The 23,571-nt window shown below is 43.6% G+C and overlaps 1 protein-coding gene across 1 annotated transcript in view; it reads left to right on the forward strand.

Moving 5' to 3' along the window:
• SLC4A4 (solute carrier family 4 member 4) overlaps positions 1 to 23,571 on the forward strand; it is a gene marked incomplete at its 3' end in the record, with an annotated part of 170,440 nt that overhangs the window by 107,265 nt on the left and 39,604 nt on the right. The window contains exons 7-8 of the mRNA XM_080625712.1: positions 4,082 to 4,158; positions 16,219 to 16,376. Coding sequence (XP_080481838.1) covers positions 4,082 to 4,158; positions 16,219 to 16,376 — 235 coding nt within the window. The remainder of the gene's footprint in view (positions 1 to 4,081; positions 4,159 to 16,218; positions 16,377 to 23,571) is intronic.

A 23,571-nucleotide genomic window follows, 5' to 3' on the forward strand; every position in this document is an offset into this window, starting at 1 on the left:
TCAGGTTGGTTTTTCCCCCTCTCTCAGATATCTCTCATATGTTGAATTGCTAGTTTTCCCCCAGAGTCTGAGACTGCCTTGGGTCACTGTAACCTCCAAATGGCTAAGTCTGCTGTAGAGGATTGCTCTAATGAGCAGGCTTGCTGTAAAAACATAACAAAAAAAGAGTGTTGGACATGTCCTTCCTGGCGTTGGGTCTTCAGAGGTCCACAACCATTAGGAACCTGAGTCAGAAGAGATTTAGGCTGTACAGGTTAGGGCTGTGGTGTTGAGAAACCCAGCGTTACGCATGTTGCATCTTGCATCTCCAGCAGCATTTTTCTGGCTTGGCAATCAAGATAAATTCAAGGATTTGGGGAACACATCTAAATGCAGACTGGGCTACTGTAAAGTTCCTTAGGTCAACAAGGCTGCGAAAAGGTGAAGCTTGTGGTTTCCTGTCTGTGTTCTAGAGATCATCAGAGTCAGTGCTGCGTGGGACTAGTCTGAACTTGAGGACCTTGCACGTCATCTTAAAAAGATGATACGCACAACACCAAACTTCAGGGGAGAACAGTCATCTTATGTGCTCAAGAGGTTTTGGCTGTCAGCACTAAGTGTAGAATTTCTTGCAAGGAGATGGAGATACAAATCATTTCAGCTTTTGAGAGCCCTATTTAAATTGGGATTATGAGATGCTTTCTACCTCCAGAGAACAAGGAGTACCTTGTAAAGTTCTGGTGCTCAGATCTCTTCATGCAAGGCCAGTCTGACGGTGGAAAAAGGGAGTGAATGAGGTCTGTGCATTGTGCCAAGAAGCTGGAGCTATGGCCAGCATGCTCACAGCTCTGTGTGGGGATAGCTCTCAGCGGAGTGTGGGTGCAGGCATGCTTTCTTCTCAGGCTCAGGTCTTCCTTCCTGCTAGGAGCTCTGTCGCTGATTGAAACAGAGAAAATATCAGAGCAGCACTGAATTTCCAGTGAGGGATTTATGGGATATTCCCCATCCAAAACTCTCTGTGACAAAAATGTGTTTCTTAAGAACCTTCTCCCCAGAGGTTTGTGCTTCTTGTCATGCAGGGTTTTGTCTGATGTCCCCCACTTGAAGCTCTGTGCGTTGTCCTTCTTCAGCCTGGTAGTGGTACTGCTGCTGTATCTGTGATGGTTTTAGAGTACTGTCAGGGTCGTGTTTGTAGGGAAGTGTGGTGTTTATGAAATCAAGGGGTAAAACTGGAAAAGACAGACAAGTTTTGGCACATGGGTCTGTCCAGGTCTGGAATAAATGTGAGATGCCTCAAGAAGAGCTGCTGTGAGTTTGATGGAGTTGTGTTGATCACAATGTGGGTAGGAGGCTGCTAGCAAGAGGTGGTGGTCATTAGCTGCTTCCTCTAGGAAGAAGGGTAATTATATCCTAGAAACATCCAGCCTTGGACATCTAATAAACAGAGCAAATAAATGTTGTAATCTGGAAAAATATCAGCTCTGAAAGGTGTGGATCCTGATTTTAGTCTGTTTATTCCAGAACTGGACCTAGAAATTTGGAAAACCACCAGAGCAGTCTGAAGAAAATGAAGGGATACCTTCAGCAGGTGCCTTTCTCTACAGCTAGATAATATAGATCTTCTGAATAAACCACATTGAAACAGCATTAAACAACTATATAAAATAGAATCATTAGTATTTTCTGCCCTTGTTCAAGGCTTTATGGAAGCCACACTTAGTTCCTTCTTGGTCATTAGCTATGCCAAGACTCAGAGTTCCTATGGTAAGGCTTGACCACGTGGAAATCCATCTCTGCCATTCTGTCTCTTCATCCCGTGAGCTGGCCTGGGAGAGATACCAAGGGTGGGACACCCAGCTTTGAGAGCAGCCCTCCAGTATTAGCAGGCCGATGAACCTGTCCAGATCAGTGTAACTCCACCAGAGATGTTTAATTTCTCACACTCAGTAGCCCACAGGTGATAGAAACTGGCAGGAACTTTGCTTTGCCTGACCGAGCTGCATGACACCAATTATCCAAGTACTTCTCTGTTTCTTTATTTGGTATTATTGGCTCAGATTTGCAAAGCAGCCATGTGCATCTCTGCATCGAGTTTCAATCTTTCCTTTTCATTTATGGGTACATGATAAACTTGTCAAAGATTTCCCAGAATTGGCAGTGCAACCTTTAAAAGCCAGGTAAGTACACCATACAAGACAAAGGAGCCCCAGGTTTCAATAGTGGGCTTCAGGATTACGATAACCTGGGTTGATTTTTGGGTGGTTTGGGCGTTTGTTTTTTTTTTTGGGTCCAGCTTTGCCTTTTATCAAATAGAAATACTTACTAAAACATAGAAATACTTATTAAATACTCATATCAAGGAGGGTGTTATGAACAAAGTAATGTCTTCACAATGTAGCAGATACCACGTACGTGAGCAAGTCTGATCACTTCTTTCTGTTTTCTTGGTGTGTTTATCTCCTACCTACAGATTCCTATCAAGCATTCAATCAGAATTTGTAGACATTTCTAAGTCTGGCTTGCTAATAATTAATTAGGAGGATGGTTACTAATATATGTAGCCTTAACCAGTTTTCCAAGTGACATTCCTCACTCTATGAGTAAACACATTGGTCAAAACCTTTGTAGAGATTGCTGGCTTGTATTAACAGCAGCAAGAGGAAAAGCTGGGGATCCCCTTTTTGGAATATCTAATTTATTTAATTGTGCTTGGCTTCTGCTATGTTGTGATTGCTGGATGTGGCAGTAACATGCAGCAGATATATCATGATTCCTAGTAGCTCATAAGAAAGAATGCTTTAAGTCTGTCTCTGCAAATGCTGAGTATATTGTACAGAAAACCCAACTCTGAGAGTCCAGATCTTTTTCTTCCCACTCCTTATTTTGGATCTTCATTTCGATGTGAATATCAAAGCTGAAGTTTAATCAATATTATCTCAAAACATAGCCAAAGTTGGGAAACACCTCAGGGCCATTTCTTCTTGAGTACTTTCTGTCTTTCCAGGCTATGCCCACAGTCAGAATCTCTGTGAGAACAGCTCCTGTTGATGTGCTTCTGGTTCCTGCAAGCTTGAGTGGGAAATGGGAAAGTTGCAGAGTAATTAAAAAAGTTCATAGTGACACTGTGGTTTATGGTTCTGTATCCATCCCTGAAGCATCATTATCAGCATCATTATCATGAAATTATTTTTATTCTTGTACAGTTATGGCCATTTGGGGGTTTCTCCAGTTTTGACTGTGGGATTGTAAAACTAAATTCTGAAATTACAGGGCACTTTTCCCAGTTCTTTAGAACTATTTCCATGTGTTCTGCTAGCAGTATCTGAGAACACAACAGTGAGTAGGATTAGTTTGTCCATAAGGGAGTAAGCAGCTCCTTACTAGCTGTTCTGCAGTGCTTGAATGCCAGTGTGTCAGGTTTACAGACGAGCAGTTGGTCTTTGAAGAAGGAATGTTGCTGAGCTACTTCAACTCCTTGTCTCTGGGGTGTGTTCATCTCTCTGGGTTATCTGGCATCACGAGGTGGTGACTTTTGGCCTGTCAGTGTGGTCCACATGTTGTTTTAACCAGTAAGGTTCATGAGCTTACTTGAAGAGAGGTAGATTTTTGGTGTGGGCTGTTCCAAAGGACCAAGAGCTGCCAAGACATGCTCACTGTTGAGTCTGGAATGATAAGGAATGGAGGGCAGATGCCATCTACATAGGAGAGCTGAGGTGATGGATTTGTAGGTTAGAGTGCCATAAGAATGCCAGTCTGGTGGAGGGACATCTTTGTGGGTGAGTCCTGGATGACCTAGCAGCATCAGTATCAGCAGCTGGTTGCTGCTTTGCTGCTTCTTCCACAGGCAGGAATTATGGAAAATCCTTAGACTCTTTTGCTGTTCCGAAGAGTCATGGGAATGTGCAAGTCAGAAATCACAATGGGTTAGCATCTTGATCTCCCACGTGCCACATAAAGTCACAGAAAGCAGCCTCTCAGGGTCTTAAATTCCCCAAATCAACCTCCCTGGTGCAAGGAAAGGTGTTGCTGTAGCCTGAGCCTCTGTGTTCTCCTGACCGGATTGAAATAGGTGCTTTAATTGGTGTTGACATTGTTCTTACAGGCAGCCCAGCCATGGCTCACAGAAACCTGACTTCCACCAGTCTGAATGACATCTCTGACAAGCCTGAGAAGGATCAGGTAAGCTTCATATGCAGCCTTCACATGGTGATGTGTATTGGTTAGGAGCTGGATGTGGGGGAAAGAGGCTCTGTACCATGAACCTGAAGCAGAAGAAGAGGGTGAACAAGGTGAGTTGAGTATTTCCAAGCCCTGTGGCTGGATCCTCCACCTTTTAAGCACCAGCCCTTGAAAACAGCAGGTTAAACTCTTGCAAGGCCTGAAGTAAGAGACACCACTTACATGGCATCTTGCCAATACCCATGAGAAAGGAGGGAAAATAGCCAGATAGTGATGTATTTTAGATCCTCTTCCTGCTGAGAAGAGAGTCTTCAGAGGTTACAACAAGGCTCTGCACAGGCCCAGCAGCACTCCAGGAGAGTTGAGGAGTCTGAGGAGTGATATTGAGTTTATTTCAGCTCTTAGAAAACTGGTGCCTGAATGAGGTCTCTGTGCAAATTTCAAGAAAACCTTTGTCTGGGTTCAAAAAGTGGGTTATTCTCAAAGAGTGGCTGTTTCTTTTGGAGAATCTCTTTTTTTCCACTTGTCTTTCAGCGTTCTGTAGTCCCATATTTATTCTGAATGCAAATGAGAGTTAATTTGGGAAATTATTTAGGTACACATTAGTGCTGGCCAGCTGAGAATGACTCTAATCCTTCAAATGGTGGCTGGTTGCAATCTTCTCTAAGTGCCTTACAGGAACATGGCAACAAAATCAATATAGAAAAGTGAGTTAAGAGTAATTAAATATTTTTTAAAAAAGGTATATATGTATATAAATAGATATATTTCTGTGGAAAGAGAAGAGGGCAATGTGTGTTCCAGTCAGAGTTGTAGCATGAATCTGTATTAGTTGGTTGGTTGTGCAAAATACACATTTCCTTTAAGATATGAAGCCAGACCTGGGGAAGGAATAGGATGGTAAAATAGCTTTTTTATTTTCTTTCATTGAAAAGCCTGCTATATTTAATATTTTTATATTTTATATTTTAATCCCCTTATAATTGGAGTCTTATAGTTAGACTAACAGAAAACTGGGTCTGAATCTTGCAGCAGGCTTTGTAGTGCAAACCCTCCCAGTTGCCCCACCTGCCGAAATGTCTCTGGACACAGTAAAACTGGGTATAAGAATAGCTGGTTTAGTAGTACTAATAGTGAAATCTGTTAATAAATCCAGTTTGGAAGTGTGCTCAAAAGTTTTTAACTTCAAATGTAGATAATGCCTGATTGTTTGTAGTGAAAACCATTGCTTGAAAACTAACTGCTTCCAAACCCTAGTTAATTAGCCCATGTCCTGCTGATGAACTTTGCACAATGGAACCCTTGTACTGTGCGCCTTTCAAAGCTTAGATCTCAGTTTTTGTTATTGATTGACTGAAACTCCTGTCTTGATAAAGTTTGTGAAACTGTGGGGATGCCTGGCAGCTTTCATGAGCAGAATTTAGCATGCCACACAGAAGGCAAGGGAATAATCCATCATTTTACAACAGGAGCTGGAAAGAGAACAGATTTTCTTGCCTTGACAGCAGAGTGACTGGCTTTCGTTATTTTGGTATCCCATCTGGAAGCTTGACAGTTAACGAGGCCATGCAGTGAGGTATGAGTCTGCTGGAGAAAGAGGTTATCCCAATTTTTATTTATGTATTTGTGTGTGCATAAGAGCTGCGACAGGCTGAAGTCAGTTTAGAACAGTTGCTTGGAGCCAGATTGGGAACCTAAGCTCTTTTCATCAGTCACTGTTTTTGGCGAAGATAAAGGGGAGTGATGTGTGCCTGTGTCTTAAAGGAAGAAAGGCTTTGAACAAACTTCCATGTACCTTCAATAACTTTCCTGCCTACCTTGATTTTCAGTTCTGCAGTCTTTATGCTAATTGGATCCCTAATGCTTATTGGAATTTTGTGATTAGCAGCGTGGCAATGTTATAGCTAGAATACTCCTTTGAGCTGTGTTCCATGAGCTTCTTAGTGAGCAGAAAGACACCTAAGTGTGTCTTACACCTAAGGAAAATTAGAGGTTCTGGATGCACTCTCTTCATGCTGTGAAATGTGCTCCTCAGAAGATTTTACCCTTGTATTTCTTTTTCTGTCTCTGTCTCTTTGTGGAGCAGTGCTGGTGGCCAGTGCTTTGTAGTTGCAGCATGACCTCAAGCGCTCTCTTTTTTAATTAGGCAGGGCAGGATTTGTGGTTGTCACCCACATGACAATGTGGAGAGGACCCAAGACCATGCCATAGGACAGCTCTTGCTCTATACACTCATCGAGCTGGAAATAGCTTTAATGTTTTGAAGCAGCAATATTCTTCAATACTTCCAGCCTACCTGGGAAAGTCTTCTTACCCAACTATGAGCGTCCAGCCCCAGTTATATTGTACTTTGTCCATGCTGAGATGATCTCTTCCATGCCTTTGGAAAAAGACCAGGCAGGTCCTGGGCATCCACCTGCAGCTTCCCTGCTCCTTTCCCCTTGATATTGTAAAGTCCAAGCTGAAAACGGATGTCTTCCATTGTATAACCCTGGTAATTCTTTGCTTGGGATCATTCTCTGTGGAGCCTAACCCAGGAGCAGATCTCTTGGCATACTGCAGCTGCCTCACCACTAGTGAATACTGATTTATTTCCATTCAGTTCCATGTTTACAACAAGCAGTGGTTTCCAAGGATAGCCTTTGAGGTTAGAAGCAACAAAACAAGCCTGGAGAAGGTCAGAAGAGGACACCCTGGGAGAAGGTCAGAAGAGGACACCCTGAGAGAAGGAATGCTCTGTGCAGAAGTGTGGGGTATGCTGGGGTGCTATCTAATGCACTTTTGGCCATTTATTTCTTGTCCTGGAGCTGGCTTGTTACTGGCAGTAGTGCTTAAGTGTGGTCACCTGGGCCAGGTTGCTTTGGGGTGGATTGGCTTGTGGTTGGTGTTTTTTAGATAACCCCATTACAGAGCAGTAAGCAGCTGGGACCTCAGCTACAAAGGCAAAACCCCAGTTTGATCCCTTCAAACCCAGGCACTCCTTTGAGATGTGTGCCTGTTGTGTGGAGCCTGGTCTCCTGAGCTCATTTTTCAGTACCTGTGGAGAGCTGGAATTGTGGAGTCGCTCAGGTTTCAGGTGAGCTGGTTGCCTCTTGGACAGCTGCCTCGCTAGCTGCAGAATAAGCCCTGCTAACACAGGCAGCTCTGTGATGAGACTTAAGCTAGGTTAGATGCCTTTCTGCTTTCATACATCTGTGCCATGGCAGCACTTGGGTGAGATGGGTGCTTCTGCACAGCACCCACCAATATAAACCGCTTGGGATCTAGCCAAAGGCACGGCAATGGAGTGTACAAGAGAGCGCTGGTCAGGCTTAGGTTTTTCCTGATGATCCATCAGGGAATCCTCTTGGAAGATGCGCTCCCTGAGGTTTGCAAGTAGCTGTTATGTCCAGAGAAATCAGAGAAGATGCTGGTGTTCAAAGGCGAATGCTTGATGGGGGTGGTGGCAGTTGGATTGGCCTCCTTCAGGGACAAGGGGACCCATAACTTATCAAGAGAAGTGAGAGAGGACAAGAACGCTTGGCTTTTCTTCCAGAGGATCCAGTGACTGAATCTTCTGTATAACAAGGAGCTGGGCTTTACTTTGCTCCAGGAATGCTGAACCTGGTTAAACGTCCTATTCAGCTCAGTGGCTTTCTTACAAAGCTGACTTAGACAGCGCTGAGCTTAAAGGACAATATTTGCAGTAGTCCCAAGACACATTGGCATGAGTACAGCCAGTGGTAATAAGAAGAGATACGGCTTTATTAAAATCATGGTAGCTCTCAGCTCTCTTTACTGTATTAAGCATTGGGAGGTTGGTTCCTTCCCTTAGGGAAGGAGTGGTTTTATGCTTCCTTTGGATTTACTTGGCTTTTGCGTTTGTTTTGTTTTGTTTCTCTCATACTTTTTGCCTTCTTAATACACTTTCCAGAGTTAATCTTCTTACTGGGTAACCATTAAGCTCTTTCATGAAGAAAATGAACTTAGGAAAAGGCTGGAGGCAAGGAAGGACAGAGGACGCAGGGGCTCTTTCCAAAGGACCCACTGAAAATGTGCTGTCCATTCCATCACTGCCAGGGCTAAGAGCCATCAACTGGAGGGGAAGGGGAAGAGGAAGGGGCTCAGTGCCTGAAAGACAAGGAAGGAGCACAGACATGCAGGCTGTACTCATGGATTGGGGTTTCCAAAAGATTCTCCATTGGCATTGCTCTCTACATATGACTAGCCCTTGCACTAGTAATTTTTCACAGCTTTTATATGTAGATATTTTGTCTGTATATATACATACACACACATAGATAGATAGGTAGGTAGATAGATAGATCTGTTCCAGACTGGTGAGGCACTGGCACAGGTTGCCCAGAGAAGCTGTGGCTGCCCCATCCCTGGCAGTGTTCAAGGCTGGGTTGTATGGGGCTTGGAGCAACCTGGTCTAGTGGAAAGTGTTCCTTTTCATGGCAGGGGATTGGAACTGGATGAGCTTTAAGGTCCATTCCAACTCAAACAATTCATTGGCTTTGTGTAATTCTCCTCCTTATATTTGAGACTGGATGAAATAGTTTTGCCATCAGAATAAGTCTTTGTGAAATCAGAAAATGATTTAGAAATCTGAAAGTAATGAAGACCTGGGTTAATTGCAAGGTTGGAATGTCTGCTGAATTAAAAGTGTCATGTTGCTCTTTTTCCCCTTTAATTTATGGAAAGCAAATGATTGTCAAGATGAAATAAGAGGAAAGGCCAATTACCAAAACACAAACTTTGCAAAAATCTTTAACTGTGGATTACTCATCCAAAGTTTGCATCAATAATATCGATTGGGATGTGATTGATGTGCCTGTGACAGACAAAAGGCAGTGCCCTCTTCCTTGATGGTGTACAGTGGCTGCTCGTGGCAGGATGATTGTCATGGCTGGTGGTCTGTGGAAAGGGAAATTGATATGACAGTGGTTTACTGTTGCTTTTGATAGTGCAGAGTTAGTTACAGGCAGTGGCAGCACAGTGTGTGGACACCAGAGTCTTTCCAAAGCAGCTGTGCTGTTGCCATATTGTTTGCCTACACAGGGCGGATTATTGCAGTGTCCACAGGGATCAGCGAGCCAGAACTTCTGGTTGAGCAAAGGCATGTGTATTTTCCACAAGAGGGTAGATTTAGATTAGACATGAGGCAGAGGTTCTTCCCTGTGAGGGTGGTGAGGCCCTGGCACAGGTTGCCCAGAGAAGCTGTGGCTGCCCTGTTCCCGGCAGTGTTCAAGGCCAGGTTGGACAGGGTTTGGAGCAATCTCGTCTAGTGAAAGGTGTCCTTGCCTGTGACAGGGAGTTGGAACTGAATGAGCTTTAAGGTCCCTTTCAACCCAAACCAGTCTATGGTTGTAAGTTAGCTCTTGATTCATGTAGTCTAAATAATTGGAAAATATTTCAAGTTATTTTTTTCATCTTTATCTATGAACGAAAGGGATTGAGGAGAGTCAAGTGCAGCCTTTACCAGCCTGTTTGCTGGACTGTATGAAGCTGGGGAAGTGCCCAGTGCTGTTTCCACTTCTGGCTCTCCTCCTGTGAGAAATCCTTTGGTCGTGCTCTGTTAAAAATGTCCTTGGCAGCTCTGAATGGCCGAATCACTGGGACTTCTTTAATGCTCAAGATGTAAAACACAGGGGACTTGTAAAGGAAATATGCTTTATCAGGGACCTGTTATTACTGACCTGATGAAATAGCATATAGAAAGTATAGAAATACGTTGATACAAGGGGAATTTATCTCCACTTTTGAAGGGCTTGTTTGTGGGACAAAGATGAGCTCTGAATGAATACAGTCAGTCAAAGACACAAAGCCCTCCTGATCTGTTGGGGAGGGGGGGGGATGGGACAGGACTGTTTATTCAAACCAGTGTTTCCATATCAACCAGGAATCTGTGCCAAAGCCAGCTCTCAAGTGCAAAATGAAATTGGCCTTGTTGAGAGAAACCCTTCTGCCTTTCCTTGGGGAATAATGTAGGGGGAGGGCACTGGTGGGATCCCACAGTGTGGAATGAAATCCAGTGATTAATGGTGGGAGCTGTTTTTCCTGTCTGAACGTCTCCTCATCCCTGCAGTCACAAGCAGACATTCCTAATTTTTAGGTCTGTCAGCCTGGATGACCTACTTTCCCCTCCATGGAGCTCAAATGGAAATTACTGTCTTCCAGTACTGATCACTGCCACCTTTCTGAAGGGAAGAAAAATCCTCTAGGAAGTTCAGTTAACTGGAATTTCATTTACTTTGGCCTTTTTTTTTTTATATATACGCAGAGAGCACGTTTGATTTTGTTTCTCCTGCAGTGTATCAGCAGCTCACCTCTAAAGCATTCCTGAGTTCTGTGCATAGACAAAACACAGAGCCTTGAAGGTATCCCCCGAAGTAAGCATTCATGGGATATTTTATGGGATGGTAATCCTAATATATAGACAGATACAACAAAACAGAGACTCAGGTTCCAGTTCCTGGAGAATTAGACTTTCTTAAGCACAAAAACTCTGTGTGCCTGTGCTGGAGTGTGGGAAGCCCATGATGAAATACGACATGGTGATAAAGTGAGCTCACATAGTCCTACACAAACAGAAGGTAGAGTGAATTCTTACATGGCCTCTGTTAAATAATGCAGCCCTCACTTCTTTGTCCCCTATACTTGTGGAGAGGTTTCAGAGGTTTCTTTCTCAGAGCCTCAGTTCATGCTCTTGGGCAGCCACCTGCCAGACTAGAAGACCCCCTTCTTGCTTTGATGCTGCTCTCAGCTTTGATATAACAGGAATTTGAGGAACTGAATCTCTTTCCCTGTGATCAGGGACCATTAAGCCTTACTTTAGTTACACAAAGAACCACGTATGCAGTTTAGCTCATGATGGTAATCTGTATGATCAGTGTTTATTGTGAATCTCGGGTTTGCTGTACTTGGAGGAGGGATGAGCTGTGTTTAGTGTTGTACCTGAATTCTAGCCCACACCACCAGAGGATTTTGCTTGGTTACTCTTCTTTAGGTCAGTGGTGATCAAATCTGACCATGACACATAAGGGCAAACAGATTCATCCAGAGATCATAGAATCAAAATCACAGAATGGTTTGGGTTGGAAGGGACCTTAAAGCTCATCCAGTTCCAACCCCCTGCCACAGGCAGGCACACCTTCCACTAGACCAGGTTGCTCCAAGCTGCCTCCAACCTGGCCTTGAACACTTCCAGAGATCAGTGCCTACATGTTGCCTACATGTTCCTTGCAGGCTGTTGGGCAAAGACTGGAGCATCATTACAGTAATGTGACTAGCTAAAGGGCTTCTCTGAATATAATTTTAATGGGTTTTGGTTAGCTTTGTGTTTCTGGTGCTTCGGCTAATGACTCATTTAATGGAGTTTCCACTCATCTTGGGTATTCTCTTGCCTTAGACAAGCCTACAGACTGCTCTGCAGAGTGTTCCAGGCAGGATCCGTGTGTTTGTTCAGCCAAGTGCTCCTTCTCATCTTGCTCTTGGTTGCTGGGCAGCTGTGCTCTTAGTTGTGCTAGGTGCTTCCAGATGGAAGGAAGAAACACCCTTCACAAAATCACAGAATCATAGAATGGTTTGGGCTGGAAGGAACCTTAAAAGGAGAATCCCTGTGAACGTAGGAATTGCTTTTATTTCTGACAAACCTTAAGCAGTGCTGCTGATCACAGAATGTTAAAATGCATTTAGGGCAATAGTGACTTTTCAGATTGCTGGACCTTTCTGTAAGCACAGTGTTGGAGAGCTGTGGCCTTTAACATAACATTAGTGGCTGGGTTGGAATGATGCTCGATTTAGCAGAGTACAGGGGGAGTGAATTTAGTGCTTCCAGCTGCATGCCCTCTATCCGTCCCTCCTTGCTCCCAAGAGCTGCTGAGGACTCACATCTTCCTGAAGCTGCTTCACAGAATGGTTCAAAATGGGGCATAAGTGCTTGACTGCACCTTTCCCATCACCTCTCTGATAAATGATTTAAGAGAGTGGTGAGTGGTACTGCAAAAGTGAATTGGAGCAAAGAACCTGTTATAGAATCCCAGACTGGTTGGAGTTGAAGGGACCTTAAAGCTTATCCAGTTCCAACCCCCTACACAGGCAGGGACACCTTCCACTAGACCAGGTTGCTCCAAGCCCTGCCCAACCTGGCCTTGAACACTGCCAGGGATGGGGCAGCCACAGCTTCTCTGAGCAACCTGTTCCAGAGCCTCACCACCCTCATAGTGAAGAACTTCTTCTTAATCTGTTATCTGAATCTTCCTGTTCTACAAAGTTGAACATTTATTGTGGATTTAGAATTATAGAATCATAGAATAGTTAGGGTTGGAAAGCACCTCAAGATCATCTAGTTCCAACCCCCCTCCCATGGGCAGGGACACCTCACACTAAACCATGTCACCCAAGGCCTCATCCAACCTGGCTTTGAACACCGCCAAGGATGGAGCATTCACAACTTCCTTGGGCAACCCATTCCAGTGCCTCACCACCCTTACAGTAAAGAACTTCCTCCTTATATCTGACCTGAACTTCCCTTGTTTAAGTTTTAACCCGTTACCCCTTGTCACTACAGCCCCTAATGAACAGTCCCTCCCCAGCATCCTTAAAAGCACCCTTCAGATACTGGAAGGCTGCTATGAGGTCTCCATGCAGCCTTCTCTTCTCCAGGCTGAACAGCCCCAACTTTCTCAGCCTATCTTCATACGGGAGGTGCTCCAGTCCCCTGATCATCCTCATGGCCCTCCTCTGGACTTGTTCCAACAGTTCCATGTCCTTTTTATGTTGAGGACACCAGAACTGCACACAATACTCCAAGTGAGGTCTCACGAGAGCAGAGTAGAGGGGCAGGATCACCTCCTTTGTCCTGCTGGTCACGCTCCTTTTGATGCAGCCCAGCATACGGCTGGCTTTCTGGGCTGTGAGCTCACACTGCCGGCTCATGTTAAGTTTCTCATCGACCATTATTTTCTTATCTCCAGTTTCCTCCAAAGCTGGAAGGACTGGTAGTACTTCTCCAGGCTTCATCCTTGATGCTTATTTAATATTTTCTCTGGTGGTGACCCTGACTGCAGCATGCAGGAGTAGCATTGTTCCAGTGTTCTCTTCCTGTTGAATCAATAACTCATGCCTTTTCATGAGACTTTTCCCATTTTTCTACTTCCTTGAGTCTCCTGGCAAAGCTCGTTACGGGTTCATAGCCCAGCTTAGTGTTACCCCCCATTGGTGTTCCTGGCAGTACATCCTCACTCGCCATTCACCCGTAGCCAGGCACACACTGAACATCTCCAAACATCACCCAGGGCAGGATTTTCCAAAAGCCTTCAGCTCCACATTAATTCTGCCACTGTTGAAATAAAAAACAAATCTGTCTGGGATCTGAGAACACTCAGTGCAAGCAAGGCAGAGGGGTGCATGTGAAACCAGGGCTCTGGGAGCTTTCCTGGTGCTGCAGGTCTGCTTCAGCTGATTGCCAGCCTAGCAGAAGGGCAGCCCTGTGGCTGTCTAAAGAGATTTCAGATGCCAGGAAGATACCAGAAAATAAGTCAGGAGAGGCTGGTTTATAGGACTTACTGGCTGTAGCTGCTGCAGCACTTTCCTATTGTCAAATGAGAAGCAATTGATGACATTAGAAAGAAGTTCTTTACTGTGAGGATGGTGAGGCTCTGGTACAGGTTGCCCAGAGAAGCTTTGGCTATCCCATCCCTGGCAGTGTTCAAGGCCAGGTTGGACGGGGCTTGGAGCAACCTGGTCTAGTGGAAGGTGTCCCTGCCCATGGCAGGGGATTGGAACTGGATGAGCTTTATGGTCCCTCCCAACCCGAACCACTCTGTGATTCTATGATTTCTCCATAGTTGGACCGTAGGATGCCTGTTGTAGAGCCCTGTGAGCCTGCTCACATCTGCTGTGGTACCATTACATAGGTGCAGGGATGGAAAGAATAACTGTCAGGCCACAAAGAACTGATTTTAGCATAAAGCTATAGCTATACTTTGGGAGAAGACGTATAAATGAGAGTATCCCTGTCAGCTGGCTGATGAGAATGATGGTGGTCAGTAGATGTCTTCTGGTACTTTATTTTTATGGTGATGAACACAGAACTGGACCTCAGATACCATTTGGATGCCTTGAGAAGGACTGGAATTGAATAAATGCAGCTTTACAGGTTGTCTTCTAAGCTCACTTTTGTGCAGGTTAGAGCCCTGCTGTTCAGTAACACCACAGACGCTTTGCTGCATTACTAGAAGTGCATTAAACAATAACTACATAGTTTTGCTTTGAGATACACCCCTTTTTTTTAAGAAAAAATCAAGTTGGTGTTCAAATAAACTAAAATCTAGACCTTAAGGATGAGAAGGCTTGAAGATGAGCAGTTAAGTTGCACTGGTGTACGCTTACAGTGGCCTCACCAACTCCTTTCATCCTATTTCTGGCTCAGCTGTTAATGAAGGAAAAGGCAGAGTTGTAGGAAGAGAGTGAAAGAACACTAGAAAAAGCACTGCTACCCCCGAAACTGCTCACGTAACAACTCAGGGTCATGTTACTGAGGAGAAAGGAGCAGTCAGAGATTGTAAGAGCACAAACAAAGAATTAAGGCTTTCAGGGCATCACAAGAAAGCTATGTTGAAATAACCTGGGTGAGTAAGGAAATCAGATTACTAGTCATCAGGCAGAAATTTTGGTGGCTTTGTTGAATTTCTTTTACTACAAAACATTTACTGAAATGGGTGAGTTCTTCATATACTGTCATCTATTTACCTAGGAGCACCTGAGAAGAATCTGTCCTTCTGTGAGCAATTCACACCATCAGTTTATTATTGTAATATTAAAACCACCAGTCAGTGTGCTTTGGGGCTTCTGAGAACTTGTGGAGCCAGGCTGCGCTGGGAGCTGCTGGCTAGTTTAGGCAGTTCTACTGAGGTGGATAACAGTGGGCCACACTGAATTTTCAGCAGATGAGGCAGGGTGGTTTATGTCTATGGATTCCAGATGTTAACAGTTCACTTACTTAAACTCCTGTGTGAGGTTCGTAAAATTTCTCCCAGACAGAATGGCATTCAGAGTTGGGAAGGGTAGAACATCTGCAGTAACTTGGTTATAAAGCACTGGGTGTTTAACTGATGGTGGAAATAGTTGGGTTTGAGATATATGGAAGTAGACAGACAGGCACACACACATTCCTCTTTCTTGGTATTCAAACCTGGGCTAGCAGAGGGGTAGGAGCCTCATCAGGGGGAGAGCAGTTAACCAGAGTCCCCACCATGACCATCTGACAGGGGTTCCCTGTGCCACCCAACCCTTCCTGGCTCAGCATCTTCTCTGAAACCCTCTCTTTTCTCTCTCTTCTCACTTCACCTCTTCCCAAGGATTTCTCTCCCTTCAGATCTTTGAGATGCGAGTGGTATAATACTCATCCAGCACCATTCCACGGATGGGTTGAGAATGGTTTTTCTCCTGGACAGAAGGTCTCTAATGATGGCACAAGTTCCTCCGTGCCGCTTCAGCCATTCCCTGCTCTGTGCTCTGAGGGCAGCAGCCTGCAGGAGGGCTGAGGGCTCAGGCATAGATGGTGGGAAGCAGGTAACAGTTATTGAAACTGTTGTAGTTTCCAAACCAGCATTCCTGGTATTTCTGCCCAGTGACTCCTCATGTGCTGGCCTCCACCGGTAGTGGGAACAATGGGTTTGGACAACCTCAAGCAAATTTAGATGAAGGGAGAAGCCACAGGCTAGGAAATGTGCTCATAAAAGCCTGTGCTGAGCGTAGTCTTCCCCTGGGAACTTGAAAAGACATGTACACAGTGAAAGGCAAGTGCCCAGCTCCAAGAGGCATAATCTTCTCAGCATCATCTTTGCTCCAGGCACCAACATCAGCATTGTTCTTCTTGGGCTGATCTTCCTAGTGTTTGTATCTCAGTAGACTCTGTGGGGAAGATACGTGTTATCATGCTTAATAAATCACCAAAGATATATTCTGACCAAGGAGGAAATGTGGGTGAAAACTGGATGTATTTTATGCACGTTCCTGTTTGCTTGCCTAACAAGGCTTAATGTTCCTTTCCTTCCTTTTTCACTGATGCAGCTGAAGAATAAATTCATGAAGAAATTGCCCCGTGATGCTGAGGCCTCCAATGTGCTGGTTGGGGAGGTAGACTTCCTGGAGAGTCCCTTCATTGCCTTTGTCCGGCTGCAGCAAGCAGTCATGCTGGGTGCTCTGACTGAAGTCCCTGTACCTACCCGGTAAGAGAACTGAGCTCCTGGGAAGGGTACAAGAATGGGAAACCCCATTTCCACCTTTTCAGATAAAAACCCCAGGCCAGAAGATGTTCTTCATTACTTTCCATCATGTGATGTGTGTAATGATCAGAATTATTGGTTTAAAGTAACAGAACTGTAGCTGCTTAGTAATCTTCAGGTCCTATTAGGTTAACCTGAATTTGGTTATAAGATACCAGCTGTAAACCAGAACAACATTACAGAAACATGCTAACTTTATAACTTAATAGTAAAGGGCACTGTCAATGTGAAATTTAACTAATGGGGCTTTCTTCATGCCCCTCCTGATTCCACCCAGTGTCACTCAGATTCCCTCTGCATGTTTTTGCAGTATGTATTTTTCCTCTTAAACTGACATTAGGAGAAGGATGCAGTTCTGGCTGTGCTGGAGCAAAACCAGTCAGTTGGGTAAACTGAGGCATACAGTTCTGTTGGGGTGGTCACATTGTATGATCTGGCCAGGTTGGACAGGGCTTGAGCAACCTGGTCTAGTGGAAGGTGTCCCTGCCCATGTCAGGGGTTTGGAACTGGATGAGCTTTAAGGTCCCTTCCAGCCCAAACCATTCTGTTGATTTTGTGATTCTGTGTTCCTGCTCACTGTAGGGGCACTGGACTAGATGACCTTTGAAGGTCCATTCCCTTCCAACCCAAACTATTCTATGATTCTGTGGTGCTTTCTAATGCATAATGATTCAGAGACAACTATCAACTTACCGTGACTCATGGCAAGTTAATCTGAGTCTCCCAAATATGAATATAGTTTATGTTCTTAAGTATTTGAATTCACTGCTTGAAGATGTGTAACTGTCTCTACAGTGAGTGTGTTTATCTACTAGAATAACAAAATGCTATTTGAATTCTTAGCAATATTACCTTTAGTTATACAATAGCATATTGTTTAACAAGTAATATAGTAGAGAAAAATTATCAGTATAGATGTCCAGACCATCTGCTCTGTATTTGAGTGTTAATGTAGGAGAGTATCTTTTCTTCATATACAAACAAACACTCCATCAACGTAAGAACCTCAGTCTTTGGCCCAGCTGCGCACCTCCACTCTGCTGTGCTTCTTCTGTCAGCTTACAAAGGGTTTACTTTGTGTTTTGCTTGTAATTAAGGAGTTCAAATTGCACCTCTCACATCATCACTGATGTGCAAATACATATTTTATGTTAACAGTCTCCAGGGCTTTACATACACAGTGAAGGTTGTGGTTTGAATGCCTACAGGGTTTGAGTCTGTATCAAGTAATATTTTGTGAGATGTATGACAACAGAAGCACATGGCTAGTGCATTACTGGTACTGGAAAGAATCCCAGCCATTGTATGGGGTGGAAGTTATATGGTTGTTATAATCTGTACCTTATTTTCTGTACAAACCCAAGGAAAAAGAGGATCTAGTTCTGATGTTTGTTTAACTGCGTCCTAGTAATTCAGCAGTGTTTGTATTTCTTGGAGTTTCTGTAAGTGGCTCCTTAAAATAACCATGTTGACAGCTGTTTGCACACAGTGGGTATTCTGGCAGGAGAATGGGGAGACAAAAGTGGCTTATAAATGGTTATTCCTCATTCCTCAGTATTACTGAGCTCTGCATATTTCAGTGTTTTGGCTTAGAAGTCTAATCCCACTTGTTTTTTTTTAAGCACATCTCCAAATGCTTTTCAGCAGATGTAAAATTAGGTATTGTTTGTTTTGGTAGTGGGAGCCAGGAAGTTAGATCTAGGATTGTTGAACAAACTCATTACTCAATAGCATTAATCAAGACAATATGTCCTTCCGTGCCAACATTTTTTTCCAGGAAATAGCATTATCCATTTGCTGTCCTCCAAACCAAATGCTAGCCCTAATCAAAGCAGGGAGGCTCATTAGATGGCTTTTGTGAGTAATGAAGAGCCATTTGCAGTGGCTGCATCCTGTGAAATTCAATCAAGGAAATCCCATTGGGGGCCCAGACAACTGTGATGGAGCATCTCCTCAGTGAGCGCCAGGTCTCAGCCATCTCAGGCAGCATGTTACTGCTGTGGATGGGCACTGAACAGCCCACAGACTCCGCACAACGCTGGTGCATGAAGCCATGTTTTGCTTTTCAAAGCACTAACCAGGCAGATTTTGCAGGGAGAGGGCAGTGACAGCTTTTTATAGACTAGCTGAGAAGCAGCCCATCAGCTGCATCCACTAGCTGGGTGTGTAAGACATCACCACAATCTTGTGTTGCAGAAGCAAATAAGACACCTAGCCCTGAAAGGTGAAAGGTTCGTGATATCATGATAGCCCTGCCCTGGTTTGTTTTATCCATGTTGACCCAGCACTGTAGAAAGAAAATGGATTATTGTGTGCATAAGATAGACAGTATTCAGTGTGTAGACTTCCTGTTAAATAGGTTAATTTTTTCTGCTAGTTTTATTTTTTTCTTCCTCCCTACATTCTTTGGCTTGGATTTTTCTTGTAAGCTACAGAATTTTGGATGCTTTGTAGAAATAAAATGTCCTGTGTAGAAATTATTCTTCCTTGGATACATAAATTTTCTATATATATTTTTCCTTCACGCTTCCTTGCTAAGGATTTTAAGCATTTCCTTTACTTAAAAGTAGATTTTTACTTAAAGGAAATCAGGAAGATCTGATGAATTCTTCAGGAAAGGCTTCTCAGCAGGGTGTTTTCATACAACCATGGTAATAAAACTTGAGCAATCTGAAATTGGTATAGAGAGATTCCAGCCTTTCTCTGTGTTTTCTTTTTACTGATCAGATTGAAAAAACCTTGAAGGACTTTGGTTTTCTCATGTTGAATTTCATTCCTCAGTGCTGCAGACTCCTCATTTTAGCAAGCTACCATGCTTGCACCATGGCTTGGGTACGGCTGCTTCTCCTCTGGACCGTGCAATACCCATAGCTTCTTATTTTCATGAAAGAAATGTACAATCATGTGTTGAAGTCTGCTGCCTTAATGTAATGTTGATGGGGAAAAAAGATGAAGAATGAGCAAGGGAAAGATGTGTTTTGGAGATAAGCTGTACAGACTTGCACAGGCTAATATGTAGTGCTGGGAAATGGCCTGTGTCTGCAATTCTTAAACAAAATGAAGTAACTTGCCCACAGATCACTTAGGAAGCATGGGGCAGAACCAGGAGTCAGATTCTCCTCCCTTACCTTGTAACTTGAGCTTTTAACTGCAAAGGTGTCTTTTCTTCTTCATAGGTGAGGATGAAATGTGCATGTTGTTCATTAGTTGCAGCATTGAAAGGTTTTCAGGGCTGTGGCCTTTAGCAGCCTTTCCAGCAGAAGGACTTGGTCTGGGAAACTGTGTTTATGTGTTGGACACCATGTAGGAAGCCTGCAGTGTCGGTACGTTGCTCAAAACTTGAAGGGTCACTTGTGTGAAATAGAAGATAGACCAAACACGCCACCTTTCATTACAACATCTCCTTTCATTACTGCAGTTTCAAGTTTTGCTGCTTTTATCAGCAGTCCAACCACTTAGTCTGCTGGAAAAGTACTTCAAGAGGTTGTTCTTCCAGCCCTCGAAACCAAAATGTAACTCTAAGCCGAATGCCTTGCAGACTTCTCACATGGTGTCCAACAACAGGACTGCTTCCCCCCACTCATCTCAAAATTGAAAACATTTTCTCAGGACCTTACTGAGTTTCCTTTGGGTAGGTGCCTTTAACCTTTACGGGATTGTTGCTCTTGCTTGCTCCAGATGGGACAGGCGTAAATGAGTTTTGGATTAGAATTGCTCATCTATGAGAATAAATTTATTCTGGTTGGGTTTGGTGACATAGTCCGTATGATCAGAAGGTGAATCATACGTAATTGGTTGCCATCATCTGCTTGAGCAGGATGTAAAGCATGCAAAAACAACAGGAGGAATAGTGTTTTAGGTAAAACAGTAACAAATTACTGAGTTTCTGGCTCACTATCAGCTTGGAAGCAAAGGATTTTGAATGCTCAGACTGTGCTGTCATATCAAGACCAGGTATTTCTCTGGGGAGAAACATTGAATTTTGTTACTACTTTAGAGAGACTTTGAGCTGAGTGATACAAAGTGAACCTCACATTCTCTGCATTGAAGCATCCTTAGCAATGTTAAACATCAGAAATGGAGGTTTGATAACTCGGTGTGTGTTGTGTGCTGGTTTTCAGCTTGCCAGATGAAGAGGAGTATATCACAGCTAGAAGCGAGGGCTTTCGTAGATGGAAGTATTCGTAACTAAATGACGCTAAATGCCTGGAAACATAATGTAGTCCAAACCACTAAAATGCATTAATGTTCTTGTCTTTCTAATATCTGGCTTTTTAAAAGGTCTTTTTCTACATGCTGAAGGTAATTCTGAGATGAATCAGTCAAGACAAAGAATTTGGAAGGTGTCATAAACTGCTTGTTTCCAGGAACATTTTAGTAAGTGCAGGAGCATTCAGACGCTTGTGTTAGGCACTGAAAGAGAGCTAGTGTAATTATTTCAGAAGATGGTTCTGAAAATGTCTCATTCCCCTGGAGAATCAGAATGTCAAGCAGCAACTTCTGAAGTTATGAACCTTTTTTAAAAATTAACAGATCTGGATAATTTATGTCCCAGAGTTCTAAAAGACTTGGCTGAGGAACAGTTTTATACTGTTGTTTTATAATAACTTGTGAAACACAGGGAAGGTTCCAAGAGGTAGGAGGAGAGAGAGAGGACATGACCTAGGCGTGTATGGTTTAGTCACCTCCATGTGAACCTTAAGTAAAGCACTTAAAACCTCATGAAGAGTTCAATTAGGAAGTGTTACTGCTAGTGATGCCAATTAATATGTATTTATGGATCCTGTCCTACTAGCTTGATGCCTTTTTTAAATAGGACTGTAGATTTTTTTATCTAGAAATTACTTGTGTGGATATAATATACCTTGTAAGATATTTAACTTAGTACCTCATGATATTTGATTTAGAAACCTGAAATAATATTTAATACAATGATTATAAGGGGAGGAGTACTTCTGGTGAGGTGCCACACCTCTCAACCCTGGTGTGTTCCACATTTTATCAGCAGCTTTTGAGAAAATGTATAGTTAACATAGCAAAGGTTGACAAATAACAAAGCAGGTGTCTCCATGCATGGCCGAGAGCAATCTGGTCATCTGTGCTTTAACTTGGTCTCTTGTCAGTTTCGTCCTCTAGGGACAGTTGGAAGGTCTGTGCTCAAAGTGCTGGTTGTCTCTGGGTCATGACTGGGGCCATAGTGGATGTAGTAGATTGTTCCATCAGGGCTAGAACTGCTGAAACTTGTTTTCCTAGAATTATGTGCCATGTCCTTTCCCTCCACCATGGCAATAATCCCAACTCTCTCCATCATCAGGATCCTAGTTTGTGCTAGAAGGGACCTTAAAGCTCATCCAGTTCCAATCCCCCTGCCACGAGCAGGGACACTTTCCACTAGACGAGGCTGCTCCAAGCCCTGTCCGACTTGGCCTTGAATACTGCCAGGAATGGGGTAGACACAGCTTCTGTGGGCAACCTGTGCCAGTGCCTCACATCCTCACAGCGAAGAATTTCTTCCTTACGTCCAACCTAAATCTACCCTCTTCTAGTTTAAAGCCATTTCCCCTTGTCCTACTTCCCATGCTTGTCCATACCTGAAGTCCTGTCCCCTGGCTCCTAACGTCCTTTTCTCAGGAAAGCAGCCTCACATCAAGTTCCTGAGTAGCCATAGGTTATATTTGCCCGGAAAGAGCTGCCAGCTCTTGGATGATTTCCCTGGAAGACACTGATAGATCAGAGGAGGTTTGTGGAAGAAAGAGCCTTCGAAGTGACTAAAGAGAGGAGAAAAGCCTCAAATGGCTTTTTCTGACACGTGGGTGACTGGATTGATAAGGGAGGATATTTAAAGGGATTTAATTATTGAGGGTTCTTCAGTCTAGCTATGAGAGACAATTGAAATTTATGACTGGAAGTTGAAGCTGACCCAAATTCACACTGGAGGCAGCAAAAAAGGTTTTAGATGCGACAACTTATTCAAGGTTATGGTGTGTTTATTTTCCATTACTGATAGAAAGGAAGAGCTGTAATTGGAAAAAGGCTCAATTCAGGAAGCTTTAAGAGTTGTTTTGAGCAGCGATAAGTGTTTCTTTTTGAGACACATGCTGATATGGAGTTTGCTGAAAATTGCCCCAGTAATTGCCTTTGCTAAATTAGGTGAAATGGAGACATTGGTCTCCTGCCATGTGACTTCTTTTGTTGCTAATTGCAAGGGTGAGTTGACATGCGAGAGAGAGACAGACTCAAGGTCACTAGATAGAGTCCAGCTCAGGCTGAGCTCTTGAAACGACACCAGCACAATGGTCTTCATTGAAAACCCACTGACCACCAAGTGCTGGCCATCATGCGAGATGGCCACCAGAACTAACAGGGCTTTCTTGACAAGCCAGTTGTCAAGGTGAAGAGGTGAGCACGAAGGCAGATGTATTTTTGTGCCATAGCCATGAACCAAATCATTTTTTGTGGGACAAATCTGAACAGGGGATTTAGAGGAAGCTTGTGTTTCTACAGCCGAGGCTGTAGATGCCGTGTGAGTAAGTAGCTGCCAGCTTAGCACCTGTCTGCAGTGTGAAATCAACTCTGAAGCAAGAGTACTTCTACAGGTGGTAGTGGCTTTTGCCATTTCAGCATTGATACCTTGGGCTTGTAAATGAAACATAGTTTTGGAACTGGGAGTGTCAAAGATAAGGCTTAGGTCTTTCCTGAATTAAGTATTCTTTGAATGGTGGTTATCTTTTTTATTATTATTTATTTACTTTTCATTCCAGGCCAGGAGGATCTAGGTACCTTTGAAGATCCAACCTTGAGGCTGTACTTAAAACTCCTCAAATGAGTGTCACTTAAGAGCCTGGAAAACAGAGCCACCTTTCATCAGCATTCCCATTACTCTGGCACAAGTGCTAAACAATTTTATTGGCAGAAGCTTCCATTTTCCATGTATATCTTTTCCGTTAAGGACTCTCATTAGAACACACTGTCACATAGACAAGGCCCGATTCATAGCGCATTAGCACTGACAAAAGCAAGGGCAGAAAAGATAAAGAGCAGTAATTTCCTTTCTCCAAAGGTTTCATATAATGATGTTTTCCAAACTCACTAGCAGTCACTTGAGCATAGTTGCTGCCCAAAGAGATCATGTAAGAAG

The sequence above is a fragment of the Psittacula echo genome (genome assembly GCF_963264785.1).
Source record: "Psittacula echo genome assembly, chromosome: 1".
Taxonomy (NCBI): Eukaryota; Metazoa; Chordata; class Aves; order Psittaciformes; family Psittacidae; genus Psittacula; species Psittacula echo.